This window comes from Amblyomma maculatum, unplaced genomic scaffold, assembly GCF_055883805.1.
Source record: "Amblyomma maculatum isolate TAMU_Amacu unplaced genomic scaffold, ASM5588380v1 scaffold_13, whole genome shotgun sequence".
Classification (NCBI taxonomy): Eukaryota; Metazoa; Arthropoda; class Arachnida; order Ixodida; family Ixodidae; genus Amblyomma; species Amblyomma maculatum.
Window position 1 is genome coordinate 14,379,923 of NW_028146738.1, and position 23,639 is coordinate 14,403,561.

At 46.0% G+C, this 23,639-nt stretch overlaps 1 protein-coding gene across 3 annotated transcripts in view; it reads left to right on the plus strand.

Annotated features, from left to right (window-relative positions):
• The first annotated feature begins 211 nt into the window (after window positions 1-211).
• Window positions 212-23,639, plus strand: part of LOC146172262 (far upstream element-binding protein 1-like) — a 54,947-nt gene continuing 31,519 nt past the window's right edge. For 2 of the 3 annotated variants that reach the window (XM_084585831.1, XM_084585832.1), the window contains exons 1-9: window positions 213-399; window positions 1,187-1,283; window positions 6,770-6,811; window positions 7,170-7,206; window positions 8,059-8,123; window positions 9,649-9,778; window positions 20,008-20,158; window positions 22,461-22,559; window positions 23,126-23,173. In XM_084585831.1, the coding sequence (XP_084441957.1) occupies window positions 301-399; window positions 1,187-1,283; window positions 6,770-6,811; window positions 7,170-7,206; window positions 8,059-8,123; window positions 9,649-9,778; window positions 20,008-20,158; window positions 22,461-22,559; window positions 23,126-23,173 (768 nt within the window). In that variant the 5' untranslated portion in view covers window positions 213-300. Of the gene's footprint in view, window positions 400-1,186; window positions 1,284-6,769; window positions 6,812-7,169; window positions 7,207-8,058; window positions 8,124-9,648; window positions 9,779-20,007; window positions 20,159-22,460; window positions 22,560-23,125; window positions 23,174-23,639 lie in introns of all 3 variants that reach the window. The other variant, XM_084585833.1, reaches the window with a different exon arrangement.

Below are 23,639 nucleotides of genomic sequence, written 5' to 3' on the forward strand. Positions count from 1 at the left end.
TTTTGCAACAGAACTCTTTAATATGCACGTGGTTGTTTTGAAATGAACCTGCAAACATAAATGTATTGTGCACAATGCTTTTGTAGGTGTGGAAATTATATTTGTATTAGGCCGAACGCAACCGGCGTTTTGCCTCTGCCACCGGTGCGCTGGTGTCGTTCCGATGGTGGCGACTCCTATATTGCGGACGCAGAACTCTCAACAATCCACCCCCCTGCCCTTGTCGTCTCACCTTTTCCTCCGACGTGAAGCGGGGCGTCACGTGATAAATGTATAACCGCCATCTTAAGGGCCTGCAGCATGTCGGATTTTACCGCGGTTGCGCCGCCACAATCAAATATTTCTAGCGGGTACGATCCTAGTGCAGCGTTCGCGGATGCTGTGCAAAGAGCGCGACAAGTAAGTGCAGCACTCGATTTTTGTGATTTCAAGTTTCCTTCGCCGCACGAGCGTCGATCTGATGGCGCGCGTGCGGAGGGGGTGCGCCTCATTGTTTGCCGGTCGCCGTGCGCATCGTGGCATGCCGGCGCCGCGGAATCGGGAAATGGGGCTTGAAAATGGCCTCGTAGGCGTGTTTTTACGTTGCTTGCGTGCTTTTGGCAAGAAGGGGTAGTCGAAAGAACATGTTGACATAACGCAAACGTTTGCCAAGTACTGGTTTTAGCAGTGCTGCAGTCTTAAGCCTAATGGTGTGGCTTCATTGTGCGGTGTCGCGACGTAGGCCTCTGTGCCATGATTCCAGCTAATGGCCCTTATAATGCTGCGCGACCTCTATGCCCGCTTTGATAGCCTCATGTAGCACCTCTTTTCCTTCAATGCTTTATTCCTCAAAGTTTCTCTTCACTTGGTTATTGCTAATTTCAAATAGACAATGCCGCATGACGTTGTAGCTAAGCCGAACAGTTTTTTTTTTTTTTTTTAACGAAGGACATATATATCTGAGATGTGACTACATTCACAAAAAAACTAGCATAGTCAAACAGCGACGAACTTACACATTCACGGGTTCAAAAAATGGGGAGTACGGCTGTTCAAAAACTAATTACCAATTCGCTGCGTCGCATCGATAGGGTGTGGAAGAATGGTTCCTTACCTTATCTTCCGCCGGCAGTCCGATACGGCTCCTGTATCGATCGGCTGGTGCGCTGACTTTTGCTGAACAGCGATGCCGGTGTTTTTTGCGCAGATCGCTGCAAAAATTAACCCCCCATCAAATTCGGAGGCAGGCACTATACCAGGAGGCGGAACCAAGCGGCCCTTAGAAGATAGCATGGACAGAAATGGTAAGAGTATTTTGCCTTGTCCGTTAGCTGTTTGTGCCGTAATTTGGGAGGTAAAAAAAAGGGGGGGGGGGGGGGGGGGGGGAGCGGGCACGCGCCTCGTGGGTGTCGAGCGCGCGATGAGCTGCGTGGAAGTGGCGCGCGCCACGTGGCCGCCTTTGTTCTCGTGGAATGCTTCCTGTACTGAAACGACCGGGCTGTGTCTTCACACAAGCTCAGTTTGACGAAACGTCTAGTTAATAGCTGTTAAGCATTCACCGTAGCTTGCGCTGATCGTTGGCAGCCAGGGTGATTATGGATTCGTCTGTGCAAAGCTGTTTGGCTTGGATAACACAGCGTTGGGCAGCCGGACTTGATCGCCATATTTGGAAGTTGCCTGCAGGTCTGTCTCATTTCTTGCTGTATCGTGTAAGTCTGTATCGTTGGTCATAAACAGTAACAGTACATTTCAAATTAGTGCCTTTGTTTTTCACTTTCAAGTTGAGGGCAGTGCAAAGCGCTGCATTGGCAAACTGCACAGGTGCGACCTGGATGGGTGCTTAGCAGCAGCACTTTATTTGCAATTAAGTTGAGGCAGTTTGGCCAAAACAACTCTTAAGCCCTATATACTCGACAGCACTGGTTCGAGTCAGCTTTGAGTAAGTGAGGTCGTCCTTACTCGGCCCTCTTAGTGTCTACATGAACTTGCCTGCCACCTAGCTTGCCTAGCGTCTGGATTCGATTTTATTGTGCTAGCTTCCTGCACCTGTTTGTTTCCATTGCCTGTTACTGTCAAGAGCTTTAATTATTTTTATCTCTTAGGAAGCCTTTTGATTCCATAGCTCGACCATGCTGGTCAAGCCAGTTAACCTTAACCCCCCCCCCCCCGAGCGAGTTGACTGTATAGGTTGTTAGGGGGGGGGGGGGGGGGGAAGAGAAGCGCGCTCTCGCTCTCCCTCGAGACGGCCCTGCTGCACTGTGACAGCAGAGTCCACCTCATGTGCAGACAGCAGTGGGTCTAGGTACACATGGCTTGGGGGCATAGTATTCTAGGCTTGGCTTTTGTGTGTGGTGAAATTCACCCAGAGTCAAAAACCTTGCATTGCTGATAAGCAGCCTTTTTGTCCAGAACTGCTTTTTGTATCCAACGAAAGGGAAAGAAGGCAATATTTTCATTACAGCATTCCTGGCTCTTCCGCAATTGCTCTGTTGCACATTTTGATTTTATGACAAAGCAGTGGAGAAACCTGGGGTTTACAAAAATAGTGGCAGGTAATTCAGTCTTGTTTTGTTCTCATGAGCACCACATTATGAATGAGGGCCTCTCTTTCATAGTGTGGCCATCAGTATTGAGTGTGCCTATTTTTCTCTGTTGCCTTGACCATGGCCACTGGCAATTATCATCTTGCCCCAAACACCAAAGTGCTGGTGTTCGATGAATGTTATTCTGCAATAGTATGTAGATCCTGTGCCATTCTTGTCCTTGCAAGGGGGGTCGAACAGGCTAGTTGGCAGTTCATATGTGGAAGAAACAGTGCGCCCTTAAGACACAAGACTAAGAAACATAGTACGACACAGTGTGTGTAGTCCTATCTTTCCATGCCCGTGTCTGAAAGGTGCGCTGTTTTTTCCACGCACGAGTTCAACTGATGTGCTTGTTTAGCTAAGCATGCAATTGGGTTAGGTCTGGGCTCAGATCTTAGATATGGCGTATTTGCAGTTGATGTTAAATTGGTTTGGTTTTAGCATTGCAGAGACATGAATTTGTCAAGTTTTGCTTGATATCCTTGTTTCTTTTAATGAGTACAGGGGCTTGTAGGCTTCACTTTTGCTATTTTTGTTCCAGGAATATTGTAAAGCCATTTAGCTTGATTTTAAGCATCGTATATCTTTGCTTTCAAGTGCCTGTCATACAGAATTCGGGATGGCTGTTCCAAACAATGCTGTTTGTGGCCATAGAATCGGGACATTAGGAAGCTAAAGGTGTATACCTTGTTTAGTGCCAAGTTCATATGAGGTGAAGCCTTTTGCCATTTTTTTATTGGCATCTGACACTCAAATTAATGCAGTCTCATAAGCAAACGCTTCTGCTCAACTCTGACTTTTGGTTGCTTGACTTGGGGCACTTTATACATGAAAAACAAAAATGGCCAATTGTAGTTCTCCATGGACTCCATTATTTTTCAAGGAGTTTGAGAATATCCATGAACCAACCTTCACAGATTCTCACCAGCTTCCTAATTTAGGATGAAGGGCAGTTGTGGAAAGGGTGCAGTGGTTTGCCTGTTTCAACTTGCATCACATGAATGTTTAGATTGGGAGTGGGGTCGTGCGGAGACCCATGAGGCCTGCGTGCCTCGAATGCTTTGCAGAGTTTTTTCTCCTCCTCCTCGGTCACATTCACAACCTTGCTGTGGATGCAGTATTTGTTAAGACCAGTGCAAGCGAGGGCATAGCACAGGATCCATGCGGGTCCTTGAAAACCCTTGAATTTGGAAGTATTTTCAAGGGCCTTGAGAGTTTGGGAATTTTCGTGGGGTTCTTGAAAAACAGTGAATTTCGGTGTGGTGAGTGAGGCAGCCACAGATACAGGCTAGAATCCCTTAAATTTTCTTTTTTCACAATACATCTCCTTGGAGATGACTACTGGAAAACCATTGCCGCGGCTTTGATTGCTGTTTGCTCGGCAAGTGCGCTGCGAAGCAGACAAAGTTCCACCGTCTCTGCCTGATGCCACATGTGGCTCCTGTAGCCCGGTAACCTGCTCCAAGAGCAAGGTTTGGACACGGAGTGAAAGGAGACGGTGCGAACCCAGTTCAGGCACGGCACCCGATGCTCCGTAAGTGTAGGGAGCCTACACAGTAGCGACGCAAGTGGTTCACCGGCACAGCAAGCACGCGTGCGTCGCTCCACAAGAGCAGTGCAGGCTTCACCTGAAGCCACTCGTAAAACTTTGTCCCCGCGATTAAAAAAAAGCGGTTATATATGCTTCAGTGTCGCCAACAGCTGTGCCAACACGCAGGAAAGTCCTCTATACGTGCAGCATAAGTAGGTACATAAAATACGTAAGTAAATACAGCTAGTAGGTGAGGGCTGGACACCTTGCTCTCCAATCTGTGCATGCTTTTCCTCCAGCATTCAGGGGAGACTGTTCTTTTTACTGGACAGACCCATTCCCCCGCAAATTGGTTGCCCACTGATGGGTGGAGAATGTCGCAGTGTTTGAGCGGGCCTTGTCTTTTGTCAGACATCAATATGTATGTGGAAGCAGTAGTGAAGAAAAAAGTAAATCTTTCAAAATGTGTGGCGTTTCAAAGCATTTTAACCTTCTGTTGAGACCCACTTGTGCTAGCGAAGTTCAACTTTGAATTAAATGTAGCCATGTTCTTACAGCATTTTCTTCTGTTATACCAAACGGACTAGCCATTGGTATTGTTTTTGGTGGAACACCATATCTGTGCAGTTAAAAGCTCTCGCTGAAATTCAAGGCGTATTCATCTACAGGGATAAAATCATTTTGAAGATGGACATAGAACATCCAACAAACCACACTTCACTTGAGAAAGGTTGATGTTGGCCACACAGCAGGAGAGGTTCTGAAAAACTGAAAGTTGAGCTCGAAGGAGGCGTTGACATTTAAGATGGAATGCTAGCAGTTTCTCTCGGCAGTAACAAAAAAAGATACTAGGCAGTCTCTTCTAGTTCGAGGTCTTGCCTTGTAGACCCAAGGCAGAGCGCTGAGTTTTGAATGCATTGATTGCTGCAGAGAGGCTAACAGGAATGCAAAGGGACACTGCACTTTCATAAAGTGCAGATATTCTACAGGATCACAAGCACAAACTAATACAAAACTTCAGATGCTGTGGACAAGCTTTTTTCCTATCTGTTGCATGCAACTTCATGCTACAGGGAGTTCTAGAGAATTGATAAACTATTGCTTATTCTCAGTCATGGGCAGGATTATTGTGTGGAGCGAGGGTTCATTGTGAATTGGCAAGTGGCTGTGGAAAATCTGAAAGATGGGTCTTGTATATTCCAGCAGATTGGTGGGATGCTGTGGAAAGAGCAGGTGGCATTGCCAACGGGGACATCTCGGGAGAGTTGATGATGTTCGTGGCTTTTGCAAGACAGCATTACCATGCTTTTCTGGAAGCTAAAAAGGAGGAGGCAGACAAAAGTGTGGAGCAGCAGAACAAAAAGCGAGGTTTCGGAGAAGCGATCTAAAGATTTTCGAAAAAAATAAAGATCCAAAGCGGCTGTTGTAGAGTTGAATGCTTCTGCGGACACCTATGCCGAGAAGGCAGAAGCTACCAATGACATAATATGGATTATTAAGTCAGTTTGAGGAGGACCGGTAAAGGAAAGGCAAAGGAGGTTATGAAGTCAGTGCTGAAGTTCAAAAAAAAAAAAGCTGAGCGTTACGAAATGTTCAATTAATGTAAAGGAATTTAGCTTCCTTGGCCTTGTGAGAAGTCTCTTGTGCAAGCAATGTTAGACGTGAGATGTAAGAAATGTTTCTAACAAAATGCTGTGTTTTTTAGGTCCTTGAAAACAATTGTCGCGTGTCCTTCAAAGTCCTTGAAAATCCTTGAATTTCGTGGCTGATAAGCAGCATAAACCCTGTAGCATAATCGTGGCCTAGGCTACTTTTGAGGGCCATTTTAAAGAGCATCTTTCTGCTTTCTTTGTAGCACTTCGTCATTTGTTTGCAACTCTGCGTTTCTCTGTGTGCATGCTCCAGCTGGGAAAAGATAAATATTGGGCTTTAAGGTGATTCATCTGTGTCCTTAACAATTCCTAGGGGGTTGATTGTCCCGTTTGTAAGGTAGTTTTCCATTAGTGTTACCTCGCGTAAAGTTAATGAATTGGACATGCTAATATTTACGCTGCAAAATGTTTGCACTGAAATCAAAACTGTTGTCCGAGAGGATGAACTTCTACATTGAGAATCTGTGTGACCCCAAGTCATTGGGAGGCCTGTTTGCTGCATCAGTGCATGCACTCCTCCTTAGGCCATTGCACCACCTTTTCTTTGCTGGTTTTACTGTACTGGTTCTTGTAGCCGTGGCTGCAAAGCAGTGCTGTGGTGCCATGAAGGTGTGCAATGTGGTTTGTAGCAAAGCAGCCAAGGGGAAGTCTTGTCAGAGTTGTCGAGAAAAAAAACGAACCTCTTCCGTGCAATGAGTGCTCGTGTTGCACGGCTCGGCAGCGCCTGTGGTTTATCATTGACAGCAGCCTCAAGAACAGCTTATCAGTTTGCTGCAAAGTCTCGCGCACTGGCTAGAGCCCCCCGGTGACTTGTTCTATGGCTGGGGGGTGTAAAAACAGTGCAACAGCAAGTGTTTTTTGAGTGTCTCGCTCGACTCTGAGGATCTTTATGGTTTGTTGAAGGGTCAGAGTGTTTGAGACTCCAACAGGAAACTGGTTTGAGCAGTGTGTGTACTACGTTGTGTGCAGTAGGTTGCTTTTAAACAATCATTTCATTATGTCTTTTTTTTTTCTGCCATCAGATGGCTCTCCTGAGGCCAAGAAATTGGCTGCTGTGAATGACCGTGAGTGCTTTCACTTTTCTTTCACTATGCCCATGCTGGCTTTAGCTGGGCGGGTATTGCTTGCTATGTTACAAGGCAATTTTCGAGCAGCGTGTGCTGAACTTGGTGGTGTATGCGAGCACATAGTGTGAGATGCTTTAGTGGCTGGCAGTACAGACATCCTGAAAGAAGGTGAACTATGCCTTTGCTCTTGTTTCCATGTTGGTAGATACGGAGAGGGAAGGTGCTCTGTAATGGTGGCCATGTGAGTTAAAGAAGCATTGTGTGGAGAGGTCAACAGTTGATTTGCACAGCATGCACACTGGCTGATGTCTGCATATGATCCTTCTAATAAGGTTTTGATTTCATTTCATTGCAGCCTTTGGAGCGCAGCTAGCAGCTATGGCTCAACAGAGGTGAGGCATTATTAGGCTATGCTAGTTGGAAACATTTATTTTGCTTATTACTCAGTGAGGTTTGGTGGCTGTTGAATCTGTGACCATTTTTGATACTGAAGTTCTATGAAAACTGACTTGTACCTTGCAAATTCAGAGTTCATATTTGTTTAATGCTAGAAGGTGCCTCACAGAAAGTGTATGGAAAAGGAAAAATATTGCACAGCAACATCTTTGATACTTACTGGAAGCAGAAACATCATTTTTTGTGTAATTTACCTTGCAATAGTGGTAGGGGGAGAGGGCAGGAAGGACGCGTCTGGAAGCCAAGGTTAATAAGGTGCATACAGACTGTAAAAAAATATACAGCCCAAGGGGTTTGCCATTAGAAGGCAAACCGCTTGGGCTGTGTATTTTTGACAAAGTGCGTATTTTGTCTCCTATGAAGTTGGCTCAAGATGTCGTGATTCCCCACCACCGCATTTGCTTTGGGATTCAAACGAAGTCTGGTAAGCCACAGTGCGCGAACAATGGCTTGATCCCTTCCGTTTGCTTTCTGGCATTAACATTTGCTTTAAATTAGTTTAGAAAGTTTGGTTCGCCCTGTGCGTCTGCTTTTATGGTCGCAGGCATAGGAACACAGACCAGTTTGTAATGACGTGTGAACACTGGATGCGTGGACTGACAGCTTGCAGTGTTAATCGGCCTATACCGGCATGGCGGCTGTGTTTCGGTGGAGGAAAAATTTAATAATATATGAATAATATATATGGGCATTGGGGCCTGCTGTAGCAGCCCAGGCAGCTGAGATCAGTCGTCCCTCATGAGCCATGCTGGGATGTGAAACACCACAATTGTATCTTTGCCTTGCAGGGGTCTAGCAAACGCCGCACCGGCTGTTGAAGAGTGGAGTGTACCCGACAAGATGGTTGGACTGAGTGAGTGCCCCTTGTGTGGGCTTCCTCATTTTTAGACCCTGCAGATTGGGCCATGGTTAAGTGAATTGGAGGCCATTAGCACAAAAACTTGTTCTAACCTCATTGCAGAGTGCAGCTTCTTTAATGGGGATAACATTACCAAACGGACAACAAAGTGTTGTGGATAGTAAAACTCTCTTGGATGGATGTCTGTACCTTAAATAAGCCAGAAAAAAGGTTTTTAATGTGCTGCTAAGGTTTATATTTGTGTTTATGCTTGCACAGGTAAAGGAAAACTTTTGAAATCTGCTTTGTACAAACTTATTCCCATTAGAATCTTGTGTACCGCCAGTGGTGTGCGCAAGTTGATAGCCGCCTTTTTCTCTCGGCTCGCTGTTTTAATATGCGAGTGATCGGTGCCAGCTTCCGCCTAGACAGCGGCCGTCTACATCTCTTGTATGCATTGCATGTCTCACTTGTGCGGTGGTCATCCGGTATCAGCCATTGGCCTTCGGGCATGTGAGCTGTGCCATAAGGGGTACACTGAATACGGGTGCCATTTTTGAGATGTTCTTGGGAGTTGACTTTGGATTGGATTCTTTGACTGGATGGGGGTAGGGCACTTGCTCAGATTCCTACGGTAGCATCAGTGGTCCTTGTCATTTCTGCATTTACTGTGCAAGTTGAGTCTCACCAATCGCTGGTCTTATGCGCTCCCGCTATTTACACAATGATTGCGTTGACTTGTTTGTTCAAATTGCCCTTCAGTTGCTCAAATCATGCTCACCAAATGTTACGGATTCATTGTGTCTGCTTGTTGCAGAGGGGTAGCCGTTTAGAAAGGCATGGCATGAGTGTGCTGAGCGCTTTTATGCCTCCCAGTATGGGCAGAATCGGGGTGGTATACTTGAACCCCTGCATTCAATCCTGATGGAGGTTACAGCAATGCCCTGTGTTAATCCCTGCTCCAGCCTATCTGGTGACAGATTCATGACAGGGTCACATAGATAACTGCTACATGGCAATATGCACTGGGCACCGGTAGCCATTTCTCTAGCTGTTACCGTAAATGGGCAGTTCAGAGCACTTTTCCTCGCTTCACAGACAACGTAATTGTAAATTAAGCTCCCATCAATAAAAGTACACCTGCACTGCTGCACTGCAGGACAAGTACATTTCATGATTGCAAATGAAATTGCAGCCCTCACTAGTAGAGAGCTGCAGAAAAGCTTGGATGCCATCTTTCTTGATTCCTTCCCTCTTGCTGGACAAATGATGTTCTTGTGAGCCATAACTCTGGATGTCACGCCGTCAGAGTGGGTCGGGGTTGTTAGTCTTGGGGCCTGTGTGCAAATCCTATGGAGAGTTAGTGCCTTGTTTCGAGGGTCTCTCTTCAAAAGTAGTTGTTGCATTTCATGATGGCATGAAGGCTATGTGCTTCTGAAAGCCTTTCCAGGCTCACGGTGACGTTCGTGCTTTTAAGCAGGCTTAATAAGCGCAGCCTTCTGCTGGCCAAGGTGTCATGCAATGTATTGCTTCCGTACAGTCATCGGTCGGGGAGGCGAGCAGATCAGCCGGCTGCAGGCGGAGTCTGGTTGCAAGATCCAGATGGCCCCTGACTGTGGAGGCATGTCAGAGCGACCCTGCACCCTGACTGGACCACGGCACGCCATTGAGTAAGTGGATATGTGTTTGAACTTAGCTAGCGTGCTGGTGCAGTGATGGTTACTTGCTACTTGCTAGAGTGGGGCTATCCTGCCCTTCACCTTTTGCGAGTTCACTTTGCTTAAAGGCTTAGGCAGTCTCTCTGATGCCAGTGTACAGGATAAGGAGGCTAGGTTGGCTTTCAAAATGGAGTGGCACAAGGCTTTTTGCTTTGAGGCCACATATGGCCCTAGCATTTTGCAAATCTATCTTCAGTGCCTTATCATAGCGTGGGACTTGTTTGTTTACTCTGGACCATCGTCATTCGTTCGTTAAAGCAGATGAGTACTATCACGATCAGCATGAGCTGCACCGTGATAGCATTTCACATGATTCTTGTGTAGTGTACCTCATACTGAGCACAATAGTGTACAGTCGGCGTCACCCTTGTGTAGAGCGCTCGGGAGGGACATGTCCCTGCAAATAAGGCCAGATATCACCGCGGCTGGTTCTTGCGGCGAAATTCTAGTGAAGGTGGTAGACACTAGCACCTAGCCCAGAAGTCTGGAGCTGGAGTCTATTTTCGGCTTTTGTAGCCTGATACGTCTTGCTCAAGCGCTCTACAGAAGGGTGATGTCGACTGTACAGCTTTGGCCCCAGGCAATTAAGTAACCAGGGTGTCTACCAACCAGGAAAACCGGGAATTCTCAGGGAATTCGGATAATCTGGAAAAACCTATGGAAAACACTGGGAATTTGTGCTTATATTAGGGAAAATTAGTTGTAGTTCTAATCAAAGAGAACCAAACTCGTGATAAAAACTGACTGCCATCGCACAGGTTGTGCATGCGGTGTTAAGCGTCCTGCCCTCGGCAACCACCGGCCTCCAGTGTTGCGCTGTCAAGTGTACCATCTCAGCAAGGTGCAAAAAGTACTGTGGCACCAGCGACGGTTCGAATTTTGAAGCGTGTTGAAACCGGAAACTCCTTTGTCAATGTGGCTGGCAACAGAGCACCCACTTCCTACGGATCGCACATGGGCTGTTCGATGGCCACCGCCTCCCCTTGTTTTCTTACTGCTCCCAGTAGAGAGTTTCAGCAAGGCGGCAGAAAACGTTGCAAGAATTTGCTGTGCTTCTGATTTCCAATGGTGAGCAATGCAGTAAGTCCTAAATGAACTCTTCCTTCCTGCCTCGATGGAAGCATCCATTTTTGCTGCTGGGGGTGCATGCATGCGATGCTGGCAGTTCAGCTTTTGTAGAGGGGGAATATTGTTTCGTGCCTCATTGTGAGCCTAAAAAAAAATCACTTTTCTATGAAACAACAGCTTTACAAATCACGGAACGAGAGCCACTCGCCATGTTTCGTCTATGTGTCGATAAAAGGCAGTCTGCCGCTGTCATCAGCTTCCACACACCGCCCGTGTACAAGCACTAGCGTGATTCGATGCAGCCGGCGCTCCACCAGTGCGTACACCGTTGACTAAACTGCAATCATGAACAGGGATCCAAGCTAGTCTGTCTGAATGAATGCTTCGGTGAGCTTTCACAGCCTTGCATAACCGGTTCGCGACGATGCCCGCTCGTTTGTATCATGCAGCAAAAACGAGATTTCGGCCAAAAATTGATCTCTACTGTATCGCTGGTGCTAAATTTGGTAAGAAAATTCGAGCTTTTGAACACCGTACAGTCCAAAATATTGGTTGTGAAAATGTACACATTCCTATGGGCCGCGTGACTGTTCCTGAATAAAGTCCAAAATATAGCGCAAGTCCGAATTATTGGGAGTCTGTCAAATTGGTTGGCTACTGTATTTGAAAATGGTTAATTTAATTTGCAGTTGGCTATAGTACCGTATTTACTCGCATAATGCTCGGCACTTTTTTTATGGAAGACCGGTACTAAGTTGGGGGGTGCGATAATTATGCGGGGAAAATTTTCGAGCAAAAGTTTAGGAGCGCTAAAAGCACATTTAAATAGGTGTGAATCGAGATTTTAGGTCAGCTATTGTAAATATAACCAAAACATTACTTTTAAGCAGAACTTACCCTTGTGTAAAAGTACAGGGTCGCCAAAAGCTCAAATTGCTAAAGCACTTTATTTACCGCATGCAGCCTCATCATCACTCCGTGCGTTTCGTGATGTAATGCTCACAGCAGACCATACATTTCTACTCTTGATCAGAGTCCGTATCGGCACTTCAATTGCTGTCTCCAGTAGCGCACTATGCAGAACTCGTTGACGTTGAAGTGCCTGCTGGCAGTGCGGTTGCTAATCTGTAGTCCGTACTCGGAAGCTTTTAGCTTAAAAGCAGCTGTATAACTTTCCAGCTAGGTTCAGTAGCGCTCCAAAGATGGCGCTTGTTACTACTGGCAGACGACTCTTGCGGTGGTAATATTGGTGGTGCGATGATTATGCGAGGAAAAAAATTCTGATTTTTGACTGCCAATGTTGGGGGTGTGAGCATTATGCGACTAAATACGGTAGTTTTTCTAAGACAGATTTGTAATGATTTGGTAATGTCTGCCTTCTGTTTTGTTTTTTAAATAAAATACACTACTCCTTACCATTCAAAACTGATCATATATATATATTTAACATGCTTACTAGAACATATATTTAACATAGCATCAGGCTGCCTTGTGTCAGCTCGTTTCAGCAATAAAATACAGTTGAACCTTCTATAGTAAAGTCACTGGGACCAGCAAAAATTTTCGCTGTATCAGTTGTTGGTGACGACAGTGTCCAGAAGATTCTTTCTGGTAAATGCCTACTTTCTGAACCAGTCTTGTTTCTAATTGAAAAAAAAAAAAAAAAAAAAAAAAACTAAAATACCTTTCATCTCTCGTTTCATCTCTCCATGCCATTTTGGAAGTACTTCTTAAGCAAGAGGGCAACGTGGCTATGAAAACAGCAGTTTGATTTGAAGTGGAAATCAAAGCTTTGCATGGCAGTGGCATCATCTCCCGCTCAAGTTTTTGAAAAGGATGAGAAATGCGCGCAGCAGTCGAGCTCTGCTAAACTGCACACGGCGTTCCTCCAGTTCCTATCACAGCTGCCACGTGCTTCATACTGCAAATGCTGGAAATGCTTCATAGTTCTTTCCTTCCTGATTTCTCACTTTGCTTTTAATTTCTGAACAGACAGCGCAACCTTCTGTGTTTCAGAGCTTCCTTTTTTTTCCCCACGCGTAGCATGCTTTCCGTCATGGCTCGATGGCCTTCCTAAAGTTGGCTTCTCCTGAGTGCTGCTAAACACTGTAGTAAAGCCGTTTAAAGAAACGACCGGCATTTTGTTTTATTTTTCGAAAAAAAAAAAAACATGAAACAATTGCCTCGTGATTCTGGGTAGCGCACATGCGGCAATGTTGTTTCATTATTGCACTTTTTACTCTAACAGATTTTTACCAAAAGTGTCTTTACTATAGATAGAGCAAAATGTACAGTCTTCAATGAAAGAACTGGGACTTCAGTTTTATTTCAGAGTTTACTATAGCGGGGTTCTACTGTACTGTGTCACATAAGAAATTTTGCAGATGCACTCGGGGAAAACCTGGATAACTCTGGGAATTTGAAAACACCAACTTGGTAGACACCCTGCTTAAGTATCCTCCCTGCTGTATTTTCTCAATTTTGACAGCTTGACTCCAGTTTTTTTTGCGACCTGGAAGGAAATTTCATACTCATCAGAATGCCAATTTTCCTCTTGTACAGCAAGACAAAGCGGGCGAGTGGAAAGTGTGGCAGCAAGTCTTGGCGATGTAGTAAACTTCCGACCATAAAGAGGGGGCAGATGATAGAGCCCACTTACAACGGTCGCAGTTATAATGAACACTTGTTAATTACGAACAAGGGTGGAGCCACCATAAAAACATTGTTTAAACGCACCCGCTATTTCCTGAAGCAAATAGGTCAACAAAAGCGAGAATAGCCTATCAAATGCACGCGCGCAGGAGCTTCCAAATGCCTCCCATGGATGGTGCCCGCAGTCGTGGGTAATCATTATCAAATTTTTCCTCTACCACGAGCTTCTGCAATCCATGTCGCCGTTGGTATTGCCAGCCCCGGCTTTGTTTTGCGACTGCCAAAGGGATGCGAGTAGTGGTAGCGTGGTTGGCGTGGTCATACATCATATTTGTGGCTCTTGTATGCTCTGTGCTTTATTTTTCGGGAATCGCTGTGAGCGTTGCCATTCTAGCACAATGGGCAAGCATATTGGAAGCTACATGGCAGGCTTTAAACTGAAAGTGGAGTTTGCCCACGAACACTGCAAGCGTGCGGCGGGCAGAAAATTTGACATGCACGAGAAGTGTGTTCGAAGATAGTGCAATCGGAAGGACGCGTTGAAGAACGCCAGTTACAGAAAGCTTGCTTTTCGAGGCGAGCCACGCGAGCAGTTTAGACTGGACTGAAGACTACTTGTAGGGTGAACGTGCACCAGAGCACTGCACAAGCTTGGAGTTGGAAGACCCCGCGAGTCACGATTGGATGGTAAACGCCGCACGTTCACTATTGGTTTGTTTTTACTTGAAGAAAAAATTTTTTTTCATGTGTTCAGTGTATGGGCTGGCCCTTGAAAATTTGCCCTCAAGTTTGGAAAAAAAAAAGTGCGTCTTGCGTGCATTTATATGGTATGTGTCAGGTTTATGGCACTCTGTCATGGATGAAACAAACAACTGTATCCACACCATTTGGTTGCAATGAACGGGGAGAGTCTAAAGACTCACTCTTCCTTTCAGTGCTGAGACCGAAGAGCTACCAGGTTCAGTACGCCAGTTGCCAAAGAAACTGTCGACCTTCCCATAAAACGGGCTACAAGGTTAGTGTACTGCCGGAGACTAGTATAAGGATACTGGTGTGTTCTGTCTCAACTTAGTGGCAGTATTGAAGGAAGGGAAGAAATAATTTCCATCATCATCAGAGGCGTTGCCATTTGCATACTCGAAGCCTTGAAAAATTCAGCAACCCCAACCTCTTCCCTCGTTTTCGAAGCATGGCAGCCTTGTAAAATCATGAGAATGCCTCTGAGAGATGGCATGAAAGTCCACATTTCTCTCACCATAAGACTATCATGATCTCATTGAACTTGAAATCTTCACCTGAAAGAAACATGTATGGTGACAGGATATGTCATGTTCTACGTCACTCAAAAAGTAATTTCCGCAACACACAATGCTTTACAAACAAGCAATAATCTTGCTTTCATTTCATTGCACAGATGGCAACATGATCATGTAGCATCTGTGCAAAAGTAATGCTATCGTGTGTCATGTGACGTGCATGTCATTGATAACATGAGAATTTTCCTCTTAAGGGGAGATGCTACTGCAGAGAACATTTTAATTTTTCCCCAGATCAATGAAACTTTCATCATTTAGAGAATTTGAGCTCCTCTTTTCACATCTGCTTTTATCTTTTTGATAGCTTATGTTGGTTCATTTTTTTGCATACCATGCATGTTTGTGCACACTTGGGTGGAAACAGGGAGCACAATAGAACACTAGCAAATAGCTCATATTGCTCCCAACAAACAGTAGAAATCAATAAAGCATAAAAAGTGTTCAGTCCACATTTTGATCTACAAGAAAATTCCAATGTGAAGTTCGTTTTAACACTCCAAACAAAAAGACAAAATTATCTTACTGAATGTTTGCTAAAAGCTCTCTGAATTCAGGACATGCTAAGCATAACCATGTCAAATTTCAATGTGATTGGAATGTGTTCAAATTTTAGTGCACATTCTTGAAAGTGGATGAAATGAGAAACAAAAACTCGTTTGAAAGTTAAGTGTGTTTACTACTATACTACTCAGTCAATATCAAGGAGAATTGCACATAATGCAAGCAAGGGTGTCTCAAAAGAGTACACAAAGCTAGAAGGCAGCAGCTCAATACGTTGCCCCCTTACAATCACTGCGAGCAGACTCCGACTGCGACATTCGTGGATGCTGCCTAGCTGGCCTTGGCTGCAGTCAGCTGTATAGCTCGCTCAAGGTCTTCGGCGGCGGCTCCCGCGGCGGCAGCGTAAAATTTGTGAACGATAGCAGTAAAATCCTTGTGGTGCACCTGTTTTGCAACACCCATAATCACACAAACCCGCAAGAGCTGCTTATGCGCGACGCGGATCGCACGCGCTCCGATCACTGACTTCACGTTCATGGCTCGTGCTTTACTGTGGGCGGGATGTCTAATCAATGCGGTTGCAGGATCGCAATGAGTGGCTCGAAGAATATGTCAACGAAACTGGTTGTTAGACACTCGTCATTTCGACAGTTTCAAAAACTGCGGGTCCTTTACGTTTTCTGGCCGATTTTCTGACAGATAGCATCGCCTTGCAGGCGGGGCATGTTGCGCGACATCTTGCAACTTGTCGATCTCGCAGATAACTGCTTCCTCATGTTTATGCTTGTTCTGGTCGTCGAACAGCTTTATCTTCCATTCTGATGCACTGGCAAAGTGTTTGACGCTCCGTATGAAGCTAGGAGGATCCAAATCAGGTACATCGCTGTTGCCGCAGTTAGGCCTAACAGCAGACGAATCTCCCGTCACTGGAGCTCTCCTCGTCAGGAACTTCCTTGAACAAAAAATCGTGTTTCTCGTGAATATCCATGGCGGAGAAAGGAGAAAAACTTTGGCAGAAGTGCTACTTCACATCACGGTGACAGCGGAACGAAAAAAGAGCGTCCGCGCCTGATTGCGTGTTGGAATGCTCGTAGCCAATGGCAGGGCTCCGAACATAACATTTGATGTAAAGGGCCAGTTGCAGCGCTCGACATAGGCTGGAAACATTTTTTTTTTTCGTATTAAGAATGTGCCGCTGCCGATAGGGGAGAAGGGGTTAGGCCTACTTCCCTTTGAAATTCCAAGAGCGGGCGATGTCGTGGTGTGAAATAGCGCGTGCCTGAAATTTGGTCAAATTTGCTCTTTCATTAGCCACTGAGTGCTTTAATTGCATTTTTTACCAACTTCCCGTTTATTCTCTGCTTTGATATTTTGGTACATAAAAGAAGTTTTAGAGAATACAAAACGTATGAAACCACAAAATCTACTTTTTCGGAAAAAAATTTTTTTCCACCCGCATCTCCCCTTAAGGAGAACTCGTCTGCGCGAGTTTCCCCTTTTCAGAGAGCTAATAGCTTATTCCAATCAAAGAACCACAGCAAGCTTTCTTGCTCCACAAACCGGAGAGCACACTTTAAAGGATGGTTTTGATTAAGATTCTGAGTATCTGATTGGCTACCGTGATGCCCTGATGTATTTTGTACTGTCTCGTTAGGTCAGAGTTCCTCCAGATTGCAGGGGCTGAAAAGTGAACTGTGAACTGTTGTCGGCGCGATATGACTGTGCGTGCCACTGTGATTGCTGTCCTGAAAGTGCACACTGACATGCGTAAGGCCATTAATTCCAGCCAACCTTTAGGTTCTTTGCACCATGCTGATGTCAGTGAAAAAAAAAAATTACAAAAATTGGCGCACAGAAATGAAAATTATTCGGTTAATAAAATTCTAAATACAAGAGAAAAAAGACCGCTTGTCTGAGTTGGTGCAAGAGGGAGCCCCTCTCCCATTTCGTTTGCCCAGCGCTCGACTCGGGCGGAACCTATCAGGAACGCAGCTTTCTGCTGACATATAGGAAGCTATCCGCCATGGATGGTTGCCTGTCCAACCCAACGTGCAGCCGCACTTTTTGGCAGCATAGTTGCCATGGTAACGACGCTGCGAAGCGCAGCTGAGGACTGGCTTCTTCGTCTGCTCCCTTGGTCTGCTTAAAGTTAGCCTAGCCCGCCAAGTGCTGCTCCAAACCATCTTTGCCATCTAAGTGTAGTGCCCACACATTGTTCACGGTTCAATACTGATAATAAATGTTACCAAACGCAATTGCGGGGTATCGATGAGGTGTACCAGACTGTCAGGAAATCTGTGTCGCCGTTGTGGTGTTCCGCTTGCGTCCAGCACTGCTGCTGCACATTGATCACTCAAGCGCTACTTGTGCGAAAGTTTGAGAACGAGTCACCGTCGTTAATCGTGGTACCTGAATTATTGCTTCACGCGGCGCATGCATTTGTTCGCGGCACGAACACAGCATGACTGGCCAATATATTCTACCTGGAGGGCTATAGCGGTTACAGCTTATCGTAATCTGCGTGACCGCCTTGAGAGGGTTGTATGCTTGCCGGTGGCGCTCATGCCTGCTGTGTCTGCACCAATCTGCGCACGCGCACTGGCGGTCACGTCCCCTAGGTCTGATCACGCTAGTGCGTGCACATGGGCAACGGGCGGATAACTGCGTGTTAAAGATCCACAGAAACTATCACCAAGAAGCTACTGATAAACGTGTAGAGTGTGTAGAACGAATCCTTTTGAGCATTAACCCAAAGTATAACTCCTTGGAACAAAGCCTGCAATTTATTCATTTTTAAAAACAGCGTTTCTTGAAATTTGCGGGCAGAGAAGTTGTCACATGGCAGTGTCGCATGGAACTATATCCTGCGACGTCACGGGTGAGTTGACTGGCAAGGTTTGCAAGAAGCTGCCATTCGCTGCGGCAACTGCAGCCATGACGCCATGGAAACACTTCTGGTAGCTGCGAAAGTCTGCTCATGTGCTGCGCGAACTCCTCAGGCGCCTCACGCGTGTGCGGGCTGTTGCTGCACAGCTCGTCGCACTTCTCGGTTAGGCGGCCATTGCCCATCAAGTACAACAACCGAAGTGACGCAGTGATCAGCGGAACAAAGCTGCATTTACATATCATATTTATATAACGTGGTTTCAGGAGTACAGCAGTGTCGTCCGACGAGGTGTCAACAGCACTGTCAAGCACCGCACGATGGCAGCACCTTCTCGACCGCCGTAAACACCGCCGCTGTGGCCCCTCTTCCCGCATACAGTATGCGAACAACACTGTGGATTGTTAGCGCCAATGTCCGAAATAAAGCGTGCTAAAATTTGTATGCATCTGGAATACTGAGCGGAATATCAAGTACGAAGCCCTCGTGAGGATCGCTGACCAGCAGCAAATTGCTGGTAAGAGCGATAGCCGTGATACAAGCAAGTTTCTGCTCAAGCCAGCTGCCGATAACCGCGGTTAGTGGTGTAACAATAGTTTGGTCCGCCATGTAACCCTGCCTGTGAACAAGGGCTGCGCGAACTGGTGAGTGAGGACGGGTTGACGCGAGTACGCCAGCGAGCGAGCGCGCGGCAACCGGAAGTTCGTTGAAGGGACATATTTCTGGGTGGAGCTTTGAACTTGCTTGTATTTTTTGTTTTTTTATGACTCCTTTGGCGTACGAGTTGAGAGGAAAAATTGGAAGGGTTATTTTTAATCGCTGATATCTCTGGTGTTGCAGAAACTAGATTGGAAATTTTTGTGGGAGAATGATGGGTGGTTCAATATCTATCAGTGTTATGGCGTTGTTTACCCTTCTTGGTGACCATATCTGTGGACCTTTAATCAAAACAAAACATGGGAAGCAGCGAAGTTTGTGATCTGTAAAGTGGATTTTTTGCAGGAAAGGGAGTTTATCGAGATCAGATTTTTCGGACTGTTGCATTATTCGGACAATTTCCCATGTGCCGCCAAGTCCGAGAAAATTTGAGACTGTGTACTGTTTTTGAGTATGCCACAGCGTCACAAAGGCAGTTGTGTTCGTATAAACATAAGACAGCCTAAATTTTTTCTTTAAATAAATTGCAGTGGCACTTATTTTTAATATTGCATGGTTATTTTTTTAAACTCATTCAGAACAAAACAGCTCAAGATGCTGCTGAATTTGTAGTGGCGCTGTTGATGGCAGCGCTGCTACAGGCGAAAACAGTTTTTAGCATCTGTGGTAAATGTCGCCAGGTTGATTTAGTTATTCATTTCATTCTGTTTAAAGCAGTCTTTGTTTCCTTATTATAGTTGCCAAAATCTAATCTTTGCTATTGAAACATTCTGCACGTGGACTAGGCGGCACGGCAGTTGTGTTCATAGAGCTGCACGTCATGTCCACATCAATGTTTTTAGACGCCATATACCATTGAGAACACGAGACTGCTGTATGGAAAAAAGTTTTAATTTGTTCTGCCACATTTCTCAGCTCCACAGCTGGTTTAGTTCAGGGAGGGAGCTTTTAAAGGAAAGTACTAAGGAGGGCGTTTTTTGAAAAGGGGCAGTGCTGAAGTGGACAGGATGCATTTTTCTGGCTGAAATGGGGCAGGTCACTTGGTCAAGTTGTATGGCTTGTACTCCTGTGAAGTGTGCATGATGTGGTGTGTTTGGGTGCAGGAAGGCAAAAGATATGATCAACCAAATTATCAGTCGTGGGGGCGATCCCAGCCAGCTGAACGATGGCCATGTGGTTGTGGAGCTCATGGTGCCGGGGCCCCGGGTGGGCCTGGTCATCGGAAAGGGCGGCGAGACCATCCGGGGGTTGCAGGTGAGTCAAGTGAGCATGCAATGCCACCAAGTGAAAACTGCACCTTCACTGCTCTTGCATAGCATCCTGTGTGGGCTTGTAGCTTTAATTGTTCTCTTGTTACGTTGCTGTGTTTGGGTGGATAAGATTCATTTTCGGTGATAACACGAGAGATGGCCAGAGTTGCTTTGGGACAAACTCCACGGCCCAGACCGTTTTTGCCATGCACCAAGTTACAGCTACTTAAGGGGGGGCACTGGTCTTAAAACTATTTTCCTTATTTACCAATCGAAATTGATGCAACTTGGTGGGATTGTGCAGGTTTTTGTGCAGATTCCGTGATCCAATTATTTCATGAGATAATTGCACCAATTAGTCTAATTCTTACAAGAACAATTACAAAATGACCACTGTGGAAAAACTTCAGATAAGCACATTGCTGGACTAGAAAGAATGAGAAGCACAATGTTGCAAGCTGTTTTTTGATTGAGCAATTATTTCTTGTTTTATTGCATAATAAAGTTCAAAGGTAAAAATATAGCACTATAATGGTCACTAAAAAAAAGCCATTTCAAAACTTTTGAACAAGAAATTAAAAAATCTACTTGCAACATTGTGTACACATATTTGCCTTCATGCTGAAAAAAAATTATTACTCTATCTGCAATAGGTGCAGAGATATTAAGGCCGCAAAGCTGCAAGTGGTCGACAATGCATGTTTTGAGAAAAGAGGAAAAAAGAAACTGGGGATTATTTAACTGACATTCACTGGTGCAGTGCACACATTTACAATTTAAAATGGCTAGAAACCTCCAGGAATGTAGTCTCTTTGCATTCCAACGCCTAAGTGTCTCCTCTTTCATTTTGATTTGCAGTTGCAGCAAATTCAGTTGTCACTTTTTCGGCTGCGCGTCACTGCAAGCAGAGACTTTTTTTTTTACGTACATCGTTTGTCACGCCCTCGCATCAAGACTGCGGTGAGGAACGTTTATTGCGGAAAAGGAATGTAATTTGGAGCTGTTTGCTGCTTCCCAGGTCTTTGCATTGCATGGGAAGCAAGTGCATTCACTAAGAACTATGAACGAGGTCCGATCGGCGCAAAGGCGCGGCGAACTATATGGAGACGTGTCCTGCAGTTTACGCATTGAAGAATAAGTTTGACGGCGATTTCTTATCCACGTTCACTTTTTTAAATGCCAATATCACCGCCATATGTTTTACACTTCGCCAATCTCTGCAAACTGTTTAGATCTGACGATCGTGAACTCTGCCTCGCCGAGCGGACTGTCCGCCGCGCTGCCGTCGTCGGCACGATAACAATCAGGCTACCATTTCGTTGCTGGAGTTGGCGGGAGTTCAAGCTTTTTCTGTTTTGAGCTTATCTTTCTGCTCATCTGTGGTCTGCGATATCACTGTCGAGGCGGGTGCGACTGCTGGCAGTAGCAGCCTCCCGTGCTGGGGAACACGCTAGGCCTACTTCAGGCTCGTACACAGTCGTTCGGCGCACGACTTTCGTCTGCCTGAGCGCGCACAGCCGGGGCAGGGCATCACCTGAGATGATTAATCAACAATTTTTTTTCACTTTTTTTCACAAATTCTTGTCCTGAATGCACCTCTCGGTTTGGAACTAAGCGCGGCTGGCGTCACGTCTCCGCCGTCTCCCCACGGCTCGGGCACGCCTAGCAGACTCCGTCAGCCAGCTCCACCAATGCGGTGACGCCTTATCGTCATGTGCACCCCGAAAGCCCATGGGATTGCAAATGCCACATTCTTTTCTTTTGCTATTTTTTATGCGACCAATGGGCGAATGTAAACAGCAGAGGCGACAATTTGAAGACGAAGGCGGCTCTTTCGAATGAGACCAAGATAGCTACGGTGCCGCGCACAAAATGGGAGCTACGCCTCGCGGAAAATGGTTGTTTCGGGCGCCGTTTTCGGCCCAAATTCGGTCGACATTGATTATATAAATTGGCATTGTTACTAAAATACCGATCCTAGAGATGAAAAACTTAGCAGATAGGTAGATAAAGAGCTACTGATTTTGCAAATCACATTTTCTAAAAAGTGACTTTTTCGCGATTTTTTGGTCTGAAAGGCCCGTGTCCCCCCTTAAGCCTTCTTCAAGCTATTTTTGCAAGAGGTGAAGCTGAGATGCACAAGCTGCCTCCTGGCTTCCTAGCTTAGCTTGGGCTGCTGTGGTTGGCAGTTTGCAGCCTGCAGCAAGTATAAGCTTTGGTACCAGAACAGAAGTGCTTTTGTCTTCCACATCTTGTGAAATTGCCATTATTAGCCCTCTTGAAACGTGCCACTTTCTGCTATGTAGGAGCGAGCCAATGTGAAGATGGTGATGATCCAGGACGGCCCCCAACAATCCATGATGGACAAGCCCCTCCGCATCACCGGCGAGAAGAGCAAGTGTGAGGTGTGTGTGGACAGTAGTAGTGGACCAGTTTTGATGGGCATGTATTGATGCCACGAAATGTCTGATGAGGAGGACCACAGGCGACAGATGTGTGGCCCTGTGGACCTCTGCATCCAGTAGGAGAATATTGTCGCTTCTGGGGTATTACTGAACACATCAGCTGGGGTGGCATGAACTCGACAGTTTTTGAGGCCTTTTTTTTTTTTTTTTCATGGCAGCTGGAATCTGCCCTGTTTGCATGTTCTTAAAACTGTGGTGATTGAGGTGCCTTGCTGTCTCATAGCACATATCTGTGTTGGGTACCATGTTGGGAGGGCGTAATGTAGGTGCGCACCATCCATCACCTGCCTGCTGCCTTTCTGAGCTGTCAGGTGCCACAAAAACGGTGCTAGAGGAAAGCAGTGGAGGGCATTCGCTGACACCCTAAGAGCTACTACTCTGTATCTCTATGAAGGGAGTTAGATAGTACTCCTCCACACATGGCCTTCTTCATGTTGTGTAGTTCGTGGTGATTGTGTGTTTGGCACAGTCGATGATGTACCCTTCTTTGCTCTTGTCTCTCGCAGTACGCCAAGCGCCTCGTCTTGGACCTCATCACTGAGAAAGAACTAGAGGTGAGTTCTGCACCTTGGACGAGTGGGGCAACCCTTTCCCATCTTTGGGGACCAGCTCGATCTCATTTCCCTGGTCCCCGACAAGGAAAGGCACAGCATATGTGCGGGGCATGGTCTGTGTGCTCTGCAAGCTGAAGAGCAGGGTGCACTAAAGCCCTGTTCCACAGGACACAGTGAGTGCAGGATTGAAAGGAGCTTCTGTTCTAAACAGGTGGGGTTGCTGGCTTGCAGTGGGCACCAAACCGGTAGTTACTTCCACCATTTGGGTGCTCGTGAGTTGAACGGTCATGCAGCAGTAAACCACAGCTTGCTTTCCCCGCTGTTTCTGTGGCTATATTACCTTTATCTGGCAGTGCAACGGGAAGCTGTAGGAGTAAACCCACAGCCTAAATGCGCTCCTTTCTGGCGCAGTGGAAATTTGCGCGAACTTGTAACTGGTTACGAAGCTGTTTTGGAGAAAAGGCAA